Below are 12,545 nucleotides of genomic sequence, written 5' to 3'. Positions count from 1 at the left end.
ACTTGGATAATGCTCCAAGTGGCTTGGACCAAAGGAGACTATGCACCTCATAACCACTGTTATCAAACTTTGAATGCAGTGCTCATTACAAAAGAAATGTTCTGAGTGAATATTTTCACTATGGTAAGGGACATTATAATGTGAACTGTTGACATTAATAATATAAAATAATGTTTTGATGATTTAGCCAGGCAATATATTTTCATTAAGTTCTGAAAGATTAAAGGTTAATCACAGAGTAAACGCATCTGTGGTTTACCAGTACATGGACACTGGAAACGGATGGGAAAAGCAGATATTCCTTTACTCCTTTCTCTCACATTATGTTATTATGACTGTGTAATATTGAATATACTATTATATATTTCACATTATAACAATATTTTTAAATACAAAATATAACTCTCTCTCCAGCAACAAAAACTCTCTGAATCAGGAACAAACGGTCCAGCCACCATCACTGAGAATATTGATAACAACAACTCTATCAGCTTAGAGATGGATTCAGACCTTGACTTGCCATCTAAAGTCAGCAAAAAGCCAGAGGAGTTCAGTCTGGAGTCTCTTGGTCTTCAAAAGCCAAATGTTCATTCCCTCATACTTGACTTTAGTCCTGTCAACTTTGTGGATACCGTCTGCATCAAGATTTTGAAAAATGTAAGATTGGCCTCAACTTCATTCTATTTTGACTCTAATTGTGATCTTTGTACTCAAAAAATAAGAGGTGTCTAAACAAGAATGTTAATTTTCACTTTTGACACGAGATCTCTTCACCAAGCAATCATACGAAGCACAGCAAGGTGAATATGTACTGAATGATTAATGCAGAGAAGCTAACTCTATAGGATAACTCCCCTTATCTCAGCTCAATACTGTGTTTCGACCCTGTCTCATCATAGCATATCGTGTATATGATTCTGATATTTAATTTTCTGTTCAATTCACCTTTATCAGTGTCAGACTTGAGGTCAGTTCTGGAACTATGAAACAGAACCCAGTAGGAAGTAGATTCAAATGGCACAAGCAGAGTTCACTTATGGTCCTTATAGCTATCCAGAGTTAAACCACAGATCCTAAGGTGAAAGACCACATTTCTAATCCACAATGCTGTCCATAGAAACATCAGAATTTAAACCATGTTGAACTTCTTCCCCAGCAAAGCTGTGGCACTCTGACAAGCTGCACTATACAGTAGAAACTGCCTGGCACACTGCCCATCTCGATCAATAGTCAAGCAAAGAGTACTGAGAGGATACTTTACCAGAGACAGACTAGTAAATCCTAGAGGGGGCAAGCTTAGACATTTGTGCTGTTGGTCTTGATTCAAGCCACAGTGTTCATTTATACTGTATGTAATTAATCATGGAGCTTTGTCAGATCTCTTGGTAGATCATCTCGTGGTTTCTGGGTGTACCACACGAATGATCCATGAGAACGCTAACCATCACATCCTGCATTTCTTCTCCAATATCTAAGAACAATAATCAGCAAACAATGTGAATCATCAAAGTACCAGCAGGTTTTTTCATATTGTTACAACTCTGGCTTTTTAAAACAGATTAAAATAGAATAAATAAATTACTGTACTTTTAAGAGAAATTAAAGTTGCAGTAAGTCAGAGTATAGAAGCTATTTTAAATATTTATTTTAAATATTTCTTGGATTTTGAGAAAGACCAACTTTGCAAAATAAATTGTTTTTCAGGTAAAGTTGCACAACTCCTTGGGACAGCGAACTGCTGAGGTGGCACAATGGGAGTTCATGTCATGTTTGCTTAGACAGTGAGGTACCAATCTCCCCAGGCCTGGTATGGGAAACAACCTGAGGCTCCAAAGATAACGAAACAAAAAAGTGTCTGAAAATAATTTCAAGAAAGACCTGCCATAAAAAAAAGTCTCACCAAAATATTTTTGAAGGATATGCTTGACTTCTGGATGGAATTTCTAAGAGGGACAAGTCATTGAGCTTTTTCTTCCCTCCATAAGATATTTAGGAACAAGTGTTTCCAAATGCTGATAAAGCCATGCTTCCCCTTTCAAAAGGATTATTTTTACTTTTCAAACTTTTGCTCTGCCGAAATAATCAAAGCAATTTCAAAGGTTGAAAGGTAAATTACATCCTGCTCTCTATTTACAGAGAGATGACCGGTGGTGAGTTTAACCTGATGCCTCTGACAAGGGCAAGGCACAGAAGGCAGGACTTTCATGGGAACTTCAAACCACACTGTTGGTGTCAGTCTGCACTGCAAAACAGCCACTCACCCAACTGAGCTAACTGACTCCTTAGTTTCAGAAAATAGTGCAACACAACAAAACGTCATTGTGCCTATCAAATCTGCGCTAGATTTTTCAAAGACCAATTGAGATGGTCCCATATTGAGTTCCTTACTCTTGGCCCTACAAACATTTCCTTTTTAGTTTTTTGAAGAATATACTTAATCCCTATAGAAAGATTCTGTTGAATCCGTTTCTGGCACATTATCACACACTGTATTCAGATCCTAGCCATTGTGTAAAGCAATTTTTACACAAGGTGTAGGAAGGAAGGAAGCCCGTAGGCCTCCTCTACATCAGGGAAACCAAGTGGAGGCTTGGGGACTGCTTTGCAGAACACCTATGCTTGGTTCTCATTAAGCAACTGCACATCCCAGTCATGAACCATTTCCACTCCCCCTCCCATTCCGCAGATGACATGGTCATCCTGGGCCTCCTATAGTGCCACAATGATGCCACCCGAAGGTTGCAGGAACAGCAACTCATATTCCGCTTGGGAACCCTGTAGCCCAATGGTATCAATGTGGACTTCACAAGCTTCAAAATCTCCCCTCCCCCCACCGCATCCCAAAACGAGCCCGGCTCATCCCTGCCTCCCTAACCTGTTCTTCCTCTCACCTATCCCTGCCTCCCACCTCAAGCCCCACCCCCATCTCCTACCTACTAACCTCATCCCGCCCCCTCAACCTGTCCATTCCTCCCTGGACTGACCTATCCCCTCCCTACCTTCCCACCTACACTCACCTTTACTGGCTTCATCCCCACCTCTTTTACCTGGCTGTCTTCTCTCCACATATCTTCTCCTCTATCCATCTTCTATCCGCCTCCCCCTCTCTCCCTATTTATTTCGGAACCCACTTCCCCTCCCCCATTTCTGAAGAAGGGTCTCAGCCCAAAACGTCAGCCTTCCTGCTCCTCTGATGCTGCTTGGTCTGCTGTGTTCATCCAGCTCTACACCTTGTTAGCTCGAGATACAGTTTGAACCCACATCCTGGTCATCCATAACAGTTGTATACTAAGTCCCTACTCCTTTGGTGCACCTGTTTGCCTGTCCGGCTACAATCACACATATTAAATGCAGCTGAAATCTTTCACAGAAGTGAAACGTTTGGTGTCTATCCAAAAAATATCAAAGTGTTTTAGGTGCAATAGATAAAAGAAACCCCTCGGCAAATATCCTAGCAAATATTTATGAGGTGATTCAGTATGTGTACTTATGATACGATTCTAATTCTACTTTAAAGCTTGATGGTTCGTTGCTATTCCTGATGGTTATATCATGATACAGCCAGACCACTTTTATTTAACACGCCCATACAAACCATGTTGACAACTTGCATTCTTTTCATTTCTGTACTTCCCTGGTTTAGTGCTTTTGTCTTAATAAAGCAAAACTGCTTCTACTCTGTCCTTTTTGGATAGCGGTCACTTAGGTGGTCATAACAATCCTCTCTATAGGAGGCTTCACTTTATGCATGTGGATGCAGAAAGATGTAATTTCCTGCTCCAGAAGACAGTGCAGATTTCGATGTTGAGTAGGTTAAAACAGATTGATGGATTTCCACATATTAAAATACCAAGAGATACTGGGTATGGGTATTTGAAGTAGATCAGTGTGACCTCATTTAACAGTGGAGCAAGTGCAAAGGGCTGATGGCGTAACCTTGCTCATGTTTATTTATTTGTAACTTTTATGTCATTTTCTGAAGAAGGGCCTAGGCCTGAAATGTCAGCCTTCCTGCTCCTCTAATGCTGCTTGGCCTGCTGTGTTCATCCAGCTCTACACCTTGTTATCTCAGATTCTCCAGCATCTGCAGTTCCTACTATCTCATTTTTTAAAATGTTACTTTATGCCTGCCCAACTTTTCCCACACTTGGGTCACTTTCAGGCCACATTTTCATTAAGCCTTCTTTTTCAGGGTCTTAGTTTCAGCCCTCAGCTCCCTTGCTCTGTTCACACAATCTCTCTGTCATAATCACTGTTAATGTACATAGGTCAGGTCCCATAAAGCTGTTGATTTCTTAGATGTGGGGGAATCTTTATGAAGCAGCCAGTAATGTATAGAATACTGCCTCAGGAAGGATGTTGTGAATCTAAAAAGGGATTAGAAAATATTTACAAGAATGTTGCCAGGACTGGAGGGTTTGAGTTTTAAGAAGAGGCTGGATAGGCTGGGACCTTTTCCACTCACGCATTGGAGACTGAGGGGTGATCTTATAGGGGTTTATAAAATCATGATTGGCATGGATAGAGTGAATAACCAAGGTCTTTGTTGTAGGGTAGGAGAGTCCAAAGCTAGAGGGCATAGGTTTAAGGTGAGAGAAGAAAGATATAAAAGGGACCTAAGGGGCAACGTTTGCACACAGAGGATGGTGCATCTATGGAACGAGCTGCCAGAGGAAGTGGTAAAGGTAGGTACTTACAAAGGCCCTTGGACGATCCATGAATAGGGAAAGTTTAGAGGAATATATGTCAAATGCAAGCAAATGGGACTAGTTCAGTTTAGGGTACTTGGTTGGCAAAGACGAGTTGGGCCAAAGAGTTTGTTTCGTGCTGTATGATTCAATGACTCTATGTGAAAGTTTAGAAATATCTGTGGATCAATAAAGGTAGTGTTTTAGCTCATGGCCTTAAATCAGAACTGGGAAAAGTTAAAATGTAGTAGCTTTTAAATAGGTACGGTGAGGAAGGATGGAGAAAGTTAAAAAAGGAAGATCTGTGATAGGGTGGAAGATGGAAGACATTAAATGATGAAAGATTTGGTGAGACAGGTCCAAAGGGAGTATAATGGGACAAGTTAATAAACAAATAATGAGTCCAGAGGAGGTGTGATTGGCAAAGTAATTTCCCATTGCTGATCAACAGCAAAAACATGAAAAATGAGATTAGGACTGAAACATGCAAGGTAGAAGATACAAAATGGTGTGACTGGCAGAGGTTATGTTCTGGAGATGTTAAACTCAGTGTTGAGTTTGGAAGGTGAATTCAAAGGTGAGATGCTGTTCCTCAAATAGTGCTGAGCTTCATTAGAAATCTACAGAAGTCTCAGGACAGAGGTGAGTCATTGTGAGGAGAAATGTGGAGAATTAAATGGCATCCAATTGGAAGCTCGGAGTTATGCTTATGGGCCGAACAGAGATATTCTGCAAAGTGGTCACGTAGTCTGCACTTCGTCTTCCTGATGTAGCAAAGACAGCATTGTGAACAGCACATGCAATGTACAAAATTGAAAGAAGTGCAGGTAAATTGCTCTTTACCTGGAAGGAATGTTTTGGACCTTGGACGTCAAAGAGAGGGATAGTTGAGGCGAAAGTGTGCAGTCCTTATGCTTACATCAGGCTGAATTACTGCTTGTTTTTAGAGTAGCACAACTTCCTGACTTTCAATCTTTATACTTCTGTATAAAAACTTGCATGCTTTACTGAGCATTCCATTAATTAGCTTTGCAACTCAATGCTTTTATATTCCAGATCTTCCGGGATTTTAAAGAGATTGAGATTGACGTGTACCTATCAGGTTGTCACTGTAAGTAAGATAGACCATTTTAAGTGGGATATATTTGTTCAACAAACATGATACTGTGGTCCTGTTGCTCTGTGACCTGGAACTTTAAGGATATAATATGACAGATTTTGCCTTCCATTCAATCCACATCTTTTGTTTGTAACACCGGCTTGTCTAGTAAATATGAATCTGAATGTGGAAACAAGTCATGGGATAATTTTAACCTAATCTGCCAATGGTAAACTGACTAAGTCAGATTGAAGACCATTATACAACCTTTCCAATACACTCCACTGCTATCAATGAGATGGAAATTGAGCTGTGAATAAAACAAGTGCTGCATCCAATTCTATCTGATTCCTGATGGAACAATCAGCTTAAAGTTACCTACAAGGAGTCCAAAAGTCTCTTGGGTTCAGTTGGTGTCAGTTTTATGGATCTCACCCTGTCAGCACTCAAAGGGGGCCTTAATGATTCTGGTTTGTGACTCCAGATGCATTGTACTGTGGTTGACTCTAACCACCGTCGGCCGGCCATTCAGTTGAAGTAGAGTCATAGAATCCATACAGTGTGAAAACAGGCCATTTGGCCCTTTGAGTCCACACTGACCCTCCGAAGAGCACCCAAACCAGACCCACCTTATTCCTATAATCCTACATTTCCCATGGCTAATTCACAAAGGCTTCACGCCCGTGGACATTACGGGCAATTTAGCATGGCCAATCCACATTTCCCACTTTCGGAGGAAACCAGAGCACCCAGAGGAAACCCGAACAGACAAGTGGAGAATGTCTGTACTCCACACCGACGGTTACCCGAAGGGAGAATCAAACTCAGGTCCTTAGCACTGTGCCATCCAATTCTATGGAAACTAGGAATGCCCAACAAATGCTAACTTTGCCAACATCACCCACAACCCATGAATAATTCTAGACCACTTAAATTAATTGAATTTCACTTCTTTTAGGGGCTATCATCGAGCAGTTTGAACAAGGAGGATTCTTTGGAAAAAACATCAGCAAATCCCAGATTTTTACCACTGTGCACGATGCTGTTCTATACTGTATGATGAAAAATAACCCATCAACTGATCAGGCACTTCACATGGTCTGTCACTTTCATTTTTTAAATATTTTGCTGTTATATTACTCTACATTTTTATTCATAGGGGCCCGTTTACCAGGACATTATTAGGTTTATGCTGGACACTCTTGAGTGCAATGAACAAATTGCAGGCAAGGCATGTGATTAGTGAGAATAATTCTTTTCTCATACCTCCCTGTGCCCACACCATTAAAGTACTGGAAAGGCTTCCAATATGTCATATGGTGTAGTATCACTCTTAAAGAAGGCTCTGGTTTAGGAATACACAGGATCATAGAACTATGTGCTGCCAGAGATGGAGTCAGGTTGAACAGAAAAATGTTCATAAACATCTGGAACTATTGGAATGCCATCCCAATAGGATAGAGATTATGTGTTGGGGGAATAGTAAACAGGGATAGATGATGCAGCATGTAAGTTTAGAGAGGACCAAGTGAACCCGCCAATGCAGAGTGCAGTTAACATCAATACGAATGCTGAAATGTAAAGGTTGGGAATTGTGGCGTTATTCACTTGACTATTATCCACATAATTATTCATATGCTCCTCCTTCTTCTTCCTGGCCTCCATGAAGCAACGGACTGGGCAGACAATTCATGCAGAACACATCATGGTTTCATCAATGAGAGAAGGCTATAAAAATTGTTAAACAGAGAGGGAAGTTCTTATTGATGCAATTCATACTGATGCAACTTAACTTTCAAACCCATACTACTGCAATGGCTAGATCTTTTCCCGAAAACAGTGCAGCAATTTTTTCATTTTCACTACATTATGATAAGCTGGTGAAGTTGCCCATTTAATAATCAGGCATTAAGTATGAGAGGTGAGAAGTCATATTGCAACTGTGCAGGGCATTGGTTAGAACATTTTGGAATACTGTGTGCAATTCTGGTGCCCTTCCTGCAGGAAGGATGTTGTGAAACTTTGAAGGGTTGAGAAAAAGATTTACCAGGATGTTGCCAGGGTTGGAGGGTTTGAGCTATACAAAGAGGCTGAATAGGCTGGGGCTATTCTCCCTGGAGTGTCGGAGGCTGAGGGGTGATGTTATAGAGGGTTATAAAATCATGAGGAGCATGGCTAGGGTAAATAGACAAGGTCCCCCCCAGGATGGGGGAATCCAAAATGAGAGGGTTAATGTGAAAGGGGAAAAATTTAAAAGGAACATAAGAGGCAACAGTTTCACACACATGATGGTGCATGTATGGAATGAGCTGCCAGAGAAAGTGATGGAGGTTGGTACAATTACAACATTTAAAACACATATATAACATAAAACAACATAAATGAATAGGAAGAGTTTAGAGGAATATGGGATAAATGCTGGCAAATGGGACTAGATTAATTTAGGATATCTGGTCAGCATGGATGAGTTGGACCAAAGGGTCTGTTTCCATGCTGAACAGCTCCGTGACTACGAATCTACATAGAATCGGTCCAATTTTCAGTCCATTGGCAGGAAGGGTCCAAAAATCCAGCACTTGCACGCTCAGCAAATTACTGTCCATGCCATGAAGTTTAAAATGTGTCCCATCAATATTGCATTTGAGCCATAATAATACAATACCAAGTGGTTTCACTCAATCTCCAGCAAAATGTGTTAAGGAACCACAATTAACTTTGAGATTTAATAACGTGAGCAGATTGTAGAGTGAGCTCCTGTTCAGCTGTCATACCATCAAGGGAGAGGGCTAAGCCAAAGCCAGACAGGGTCTATAAAGAAGAAGCAATTTGAGGAAATTTATCCAATAATCACTTTGTGAGATTGTTCAGCTCAGTTGGTAGCTGATGGTCATGTATTCAAGTTTAACTTCAGTGCTTCTTGACATTTCAGCACACTACTGAGGCAATATTGCATTGTGTGGGATATTGTCCTTAAAAGAACAATTAGAGGGTGCCCGTTCCTTTTTGCTCCAGCTGTTCAAATGAGTGTAAAGAAACAACCCTAGGAAACACAGTACAGAAGTAAGCCATTCAGGACTTGAGCAAAAAAGAACAAATAGCTCTTCAGGGGTCAGGCCAACATTTCCTCTCTCAACCAACACCAAGAATAAATTAAACAGCTACTTCTGCTTTTCATCAGCATTGAAATAGGCCCATATCTACAGAATCCCCACAGTGTGGAAACAGGCCAATCAGCTTATCCAGTCCACACCCACTCTCCAAACAGCATCTCCCCCACGCTATCCCTTTAACCTTGCATATCCCTTGGCTTATCCACATAGGCAGCACATCCCTGGACACCATGGGCAATTTAGCATGGCCAATCAATCTAATTGACATGTCTTTGGACTGTGGGAGGAAGCCAGAGTACCCAAAGGAAATCCACATAGACACGGGGAGAATGTGCAAACTCTACACAGACAGTTGCTTGAGGCTGGAATTGTTCCTGGTGCTGTAAAGCAGCAGTGCTGAGCACTGAGCCACTGTACCACCCATGGTTGCTTGGTTTGCCTGAATTCTGGCCCACCCCATGAGTCACCTCTATTAATACTGGAAATGAAATAAAATGGGGGCTCAGGATTCATATTTTGTAATACTTTAACTTTCCCCCAAAACTCATAGCCTCAAAATAAGGGGGTGCAGATTGAGGACTAAGCTGAGGAGGAACTTCTTCTCCCAAAAGATTATGAATCTGTGAAATTCCCTGCCCACTGAAGCAGTTGAGGCTACCTCGTTGAGTGTTTTTAAGGCAAAGATAGATAGATTTTTGAACAGTAAAGGAATTAAGGTTTATGGTGAACAGGCTGGAAAGTGGAGCTGAGTCCACAGAAAGATCAGCCATGATCTTATAGACTGGCAGGGCAGGTTTGAAGGACCAGATGGTTTACTCCTGCTCCAATTTCTTATGTTCTTATGCTCTCACCCATCCTTTTTTGGGCTGTGGGGGAGGGAGGGGAGCTGTTGAAATCCTACAAATACTCAGCACACAGAGCAGAAAGTACTAAAAACTCAACACTTGTAATTGAGGAGAAATGTGTGGACCAACTTTCACTTCAGGTGAAATGCAGTGGACGCACTGCCTTATGTTGATGTCTCAGTTACTTGTCATTGTAAGGTGGAGGAAGCAACGGTTGAGGAGTGCCCTGTCAACCTAGTGCCAAAAATACTGACACTCATGCAGCCTGAACATAATTATTATACTTCAGAAGCAGCTCATTGCAAAACTCTATGGGATGAGCTGGGTGAATGATAATCTTTATATTCTTTCTCTTTCTCTTCTCCTATTTCTTTCACCGTCACGTACTTCCTGAAGGTCATACAACAGCAGATACCTGGGAGCAGGTTTCCTGTCTTCTCCCTTTGGCCACAGGACAGATTGAAGACAAGAGCATGTTCTGAAAATGTGCTAGACTTACTTGTAAAAGGGTAGTGTTCCCAATATTCACGGTTTTGTTGTAACATTTTGACCTCTTCTCCATAGAATGGAACACTTTCACTGCCTCCTTCACAGGACGACGAACAAGAATCCACACTTGCCTGCGTAAGAAGCTTATTTTTTTAAAATCTGATGTTTAAATGTTGCTTAAAGTTAATGAAACTGAGTTTTCTCTGGAAAGCACAGGAAAAATCATTCTGCTTCACTAGATTCTTGACTAGCATTGCAAAACTTGCCATGTGGATCATAAACACACAAAAAAAACTTATTTCAACACAACAGCCTGGATTTTATAGTTCATGCTACTAGCATACGCTGTGAGTGAGGGTCAGGAAGTGTCAAGCTCCCTGCTCACCATAGGTAGAAAATGGTGCAGACTCCAGGACGAGGAACCTCCTGATCCCTGGGCCAATCAGTCCCAAAAAAGGGGCAAACATCCAGGAAAAGAAATTGTAGTGAATCCAAAATCCTGTTTGTCATCAGGGAGAAAAGTGGACCCCAGCAGCAGAAGAGAAACCTGCAAATTGGGGTTTCTCTGTAATGCTGGGGAGCTTTTAACTCTATGGCCCACATACGCTGTCTCTGCCAGCATCGAGGTTAAACTCAACCTCCTCTTGGAAAATAAGTCAGGGCGAGTGACAGTCTTCATGGGATGGCACTTTGGGACCAGTGACCATAATTCCATTGGCTTCAAAATAGTTATGGAAAAGGATAGGCCTCGTCCACAAGTTAAAGTTCTAAACTGGGCAAGGCCAATTTTGATAGTATTAGACAGGAACTTTCAAAAGTTGTTTGGAGGAGTCTGTTTGCAGGTAAAGGGACGGCTGGCAAATGGGAGGCTTTCAAAAGCGAGACAACAAGAATTCAGGTGCAGAATGTTCCATTGGTGTGAAGTGCAAGGCTGGCAGGTGTAGGGAATGCTGGATGACTTGTGATATTAAGGCTCTAGTCTAGAAAAAGGAGAGATATGTCAGGTAAAGACAGCTGCGATCAAGTGAATCCCTTGAGCAGTATAGGGGGTGTAGAAGTACACTTAAGAAGGAAATCAGGGGGGCGAAAAGGGGACATAGGATAGCTTTGGCAAAGAAGGTTAACGAGAATCCAAAGAGATCCAATGGGGATACCGCTGTATGGAACCATAGGAGACAGGTGAGATCCTAGATAAATATTTCAATATTTACCATGGAGAAAGACCTGGGAAGCTGGGGAACATGGGAAAATAAACAGTAATGTCTTGAAAAGTGTCCACATTATAGAAGAAGAATTGCTGGAGGTCTTTAAGACACACAAAGATGGCCTGATTAAGTGTATCCCATTGGAATGCTAGGGAAAAAAATTGTGGGGCTCCTAACACAGATAGTTGCATTATCAACAGCCATGGGGAAGGTGCGAAAAGACTTGGAGGGTGGCTAATACTGTGCCATTATTTAAGAAAGGCCACAAGGAAAAGCCAGGGAACTACAGACTGGTGAGCCTGACGTCAGTGGTTGGTAAATAGTTGTAAGGATTTCTGAGACACAGGATCTACATGCAAGGGCTGATTAGAGTTAGTCAGCATGGGTCTGTACTTGGGAAATCGTGTCTCACAAACTTGACTGAATGTTTTGAAGATTGATGAAGGCAGAGTGGTAGATACTGTCTACACAGATTTTAGCAAGGCCTTCAACAAGGTTTCTCATGGTAGACTGGTTAGTAAGATTAGATCACATGGGATACAGGGAGAACAAGCCAGTTTGATACAAAATTGGCTTGAAGAAAGGAGACAGGTGGTCATGGTAGATTGAAGACCTGTGATCAGTGGTGTGCTGCAAAAAATATTGCTGCGTCCACTATGGTCTTTCATTTAAATAAACAATTTGGATGAGAATATAGGAGGCAATATTAGTAAATTTTCAGACGACACCAGAATTGGTGGGAGGGCCCTGGGGAGTATTGTTGAGACAGAGAGACCTAGGGGTGCAGATACATAGTGGCTTGAAAGTGGCATCAAAGGTAGATAGGATGGTGAAGAAGGCATTTGTCATGCTTGCCTTTATCAGACGTTGCACTGATATCAGAAAGCCTGGTATGAGGTGCTGTGTGTAAATCTTTGATGGGGAGATTGGTGGCCTTGTGGGGATTGGGGTCTGTGGGAGAAGAGTACAGATGGGCCAGATTTGAAAGTTTAAGGGTAGTCATGTCAAAATGGGCTGATAGGCAGGTAGACTGGGTGCAGTGGATGAATGGAATTGCCTTTAATAAGGAGTGAGATTTCCTGAGGCCCAGCAGGCATTAAATTTGAAAT

The 12,545-nt window shown here is 41.6% G+C and overlaps 1 protein-coding gene across 6 annotated transcripts in view; it reads left to right on the top strand.

The window, feature by feature from the left end:
- Positions 1 to 12,545, top strand: part of LOC125460485 (solute carrier family 26 member 6) — a 174,490-nt gene that overhangs the window by 151,918 nt on the left and 10,027 nt on the right. For all 6 annotated transcript variants that reach the window (XM_059649778.1, XM_059649781.1, XM_059649776.1 and 3 more), the window contains 4 exons: positions 415 to 657; positions 5,745 to 5,799; positions 6,746 to 6,885; positions 10,307 to 10,366. In XM_059649778.1, coding sequence (XP_059505761.1) covers positions 415 to 657; positions 5,745 to 5,799; positions 6,746 to 6,885; positions 10,307 to 10,366 — 498 coding nt within the window. The remainder of the gene's footprint in view (positions 1 to 414; positions 658 to 5,744; positions 5,800 to 6,745; positions 6,886 to 10,306; positions 10,367 to 12,545) is intronic.

This window comes from Stegostoma tigrinum, chromosome 11 (genome assembly GCF_030684315.1).
Source record: "Stegostoma tigrinum isolate sSteTig4 chromosome 11, sSteTig4.hap1, whole genome shotgun sequence".
NCBI lineage: Eukaryota > Metazoa > Chordata > Chondrichthyes > Orectolobiformes > Stegostomatidae > Stegostoma > Stegostoma tigrinum.
Note: the sequence above shows the minus strand (reverse complement) of the source record. Positions and strands in the feature narration are given on the sequence as shown.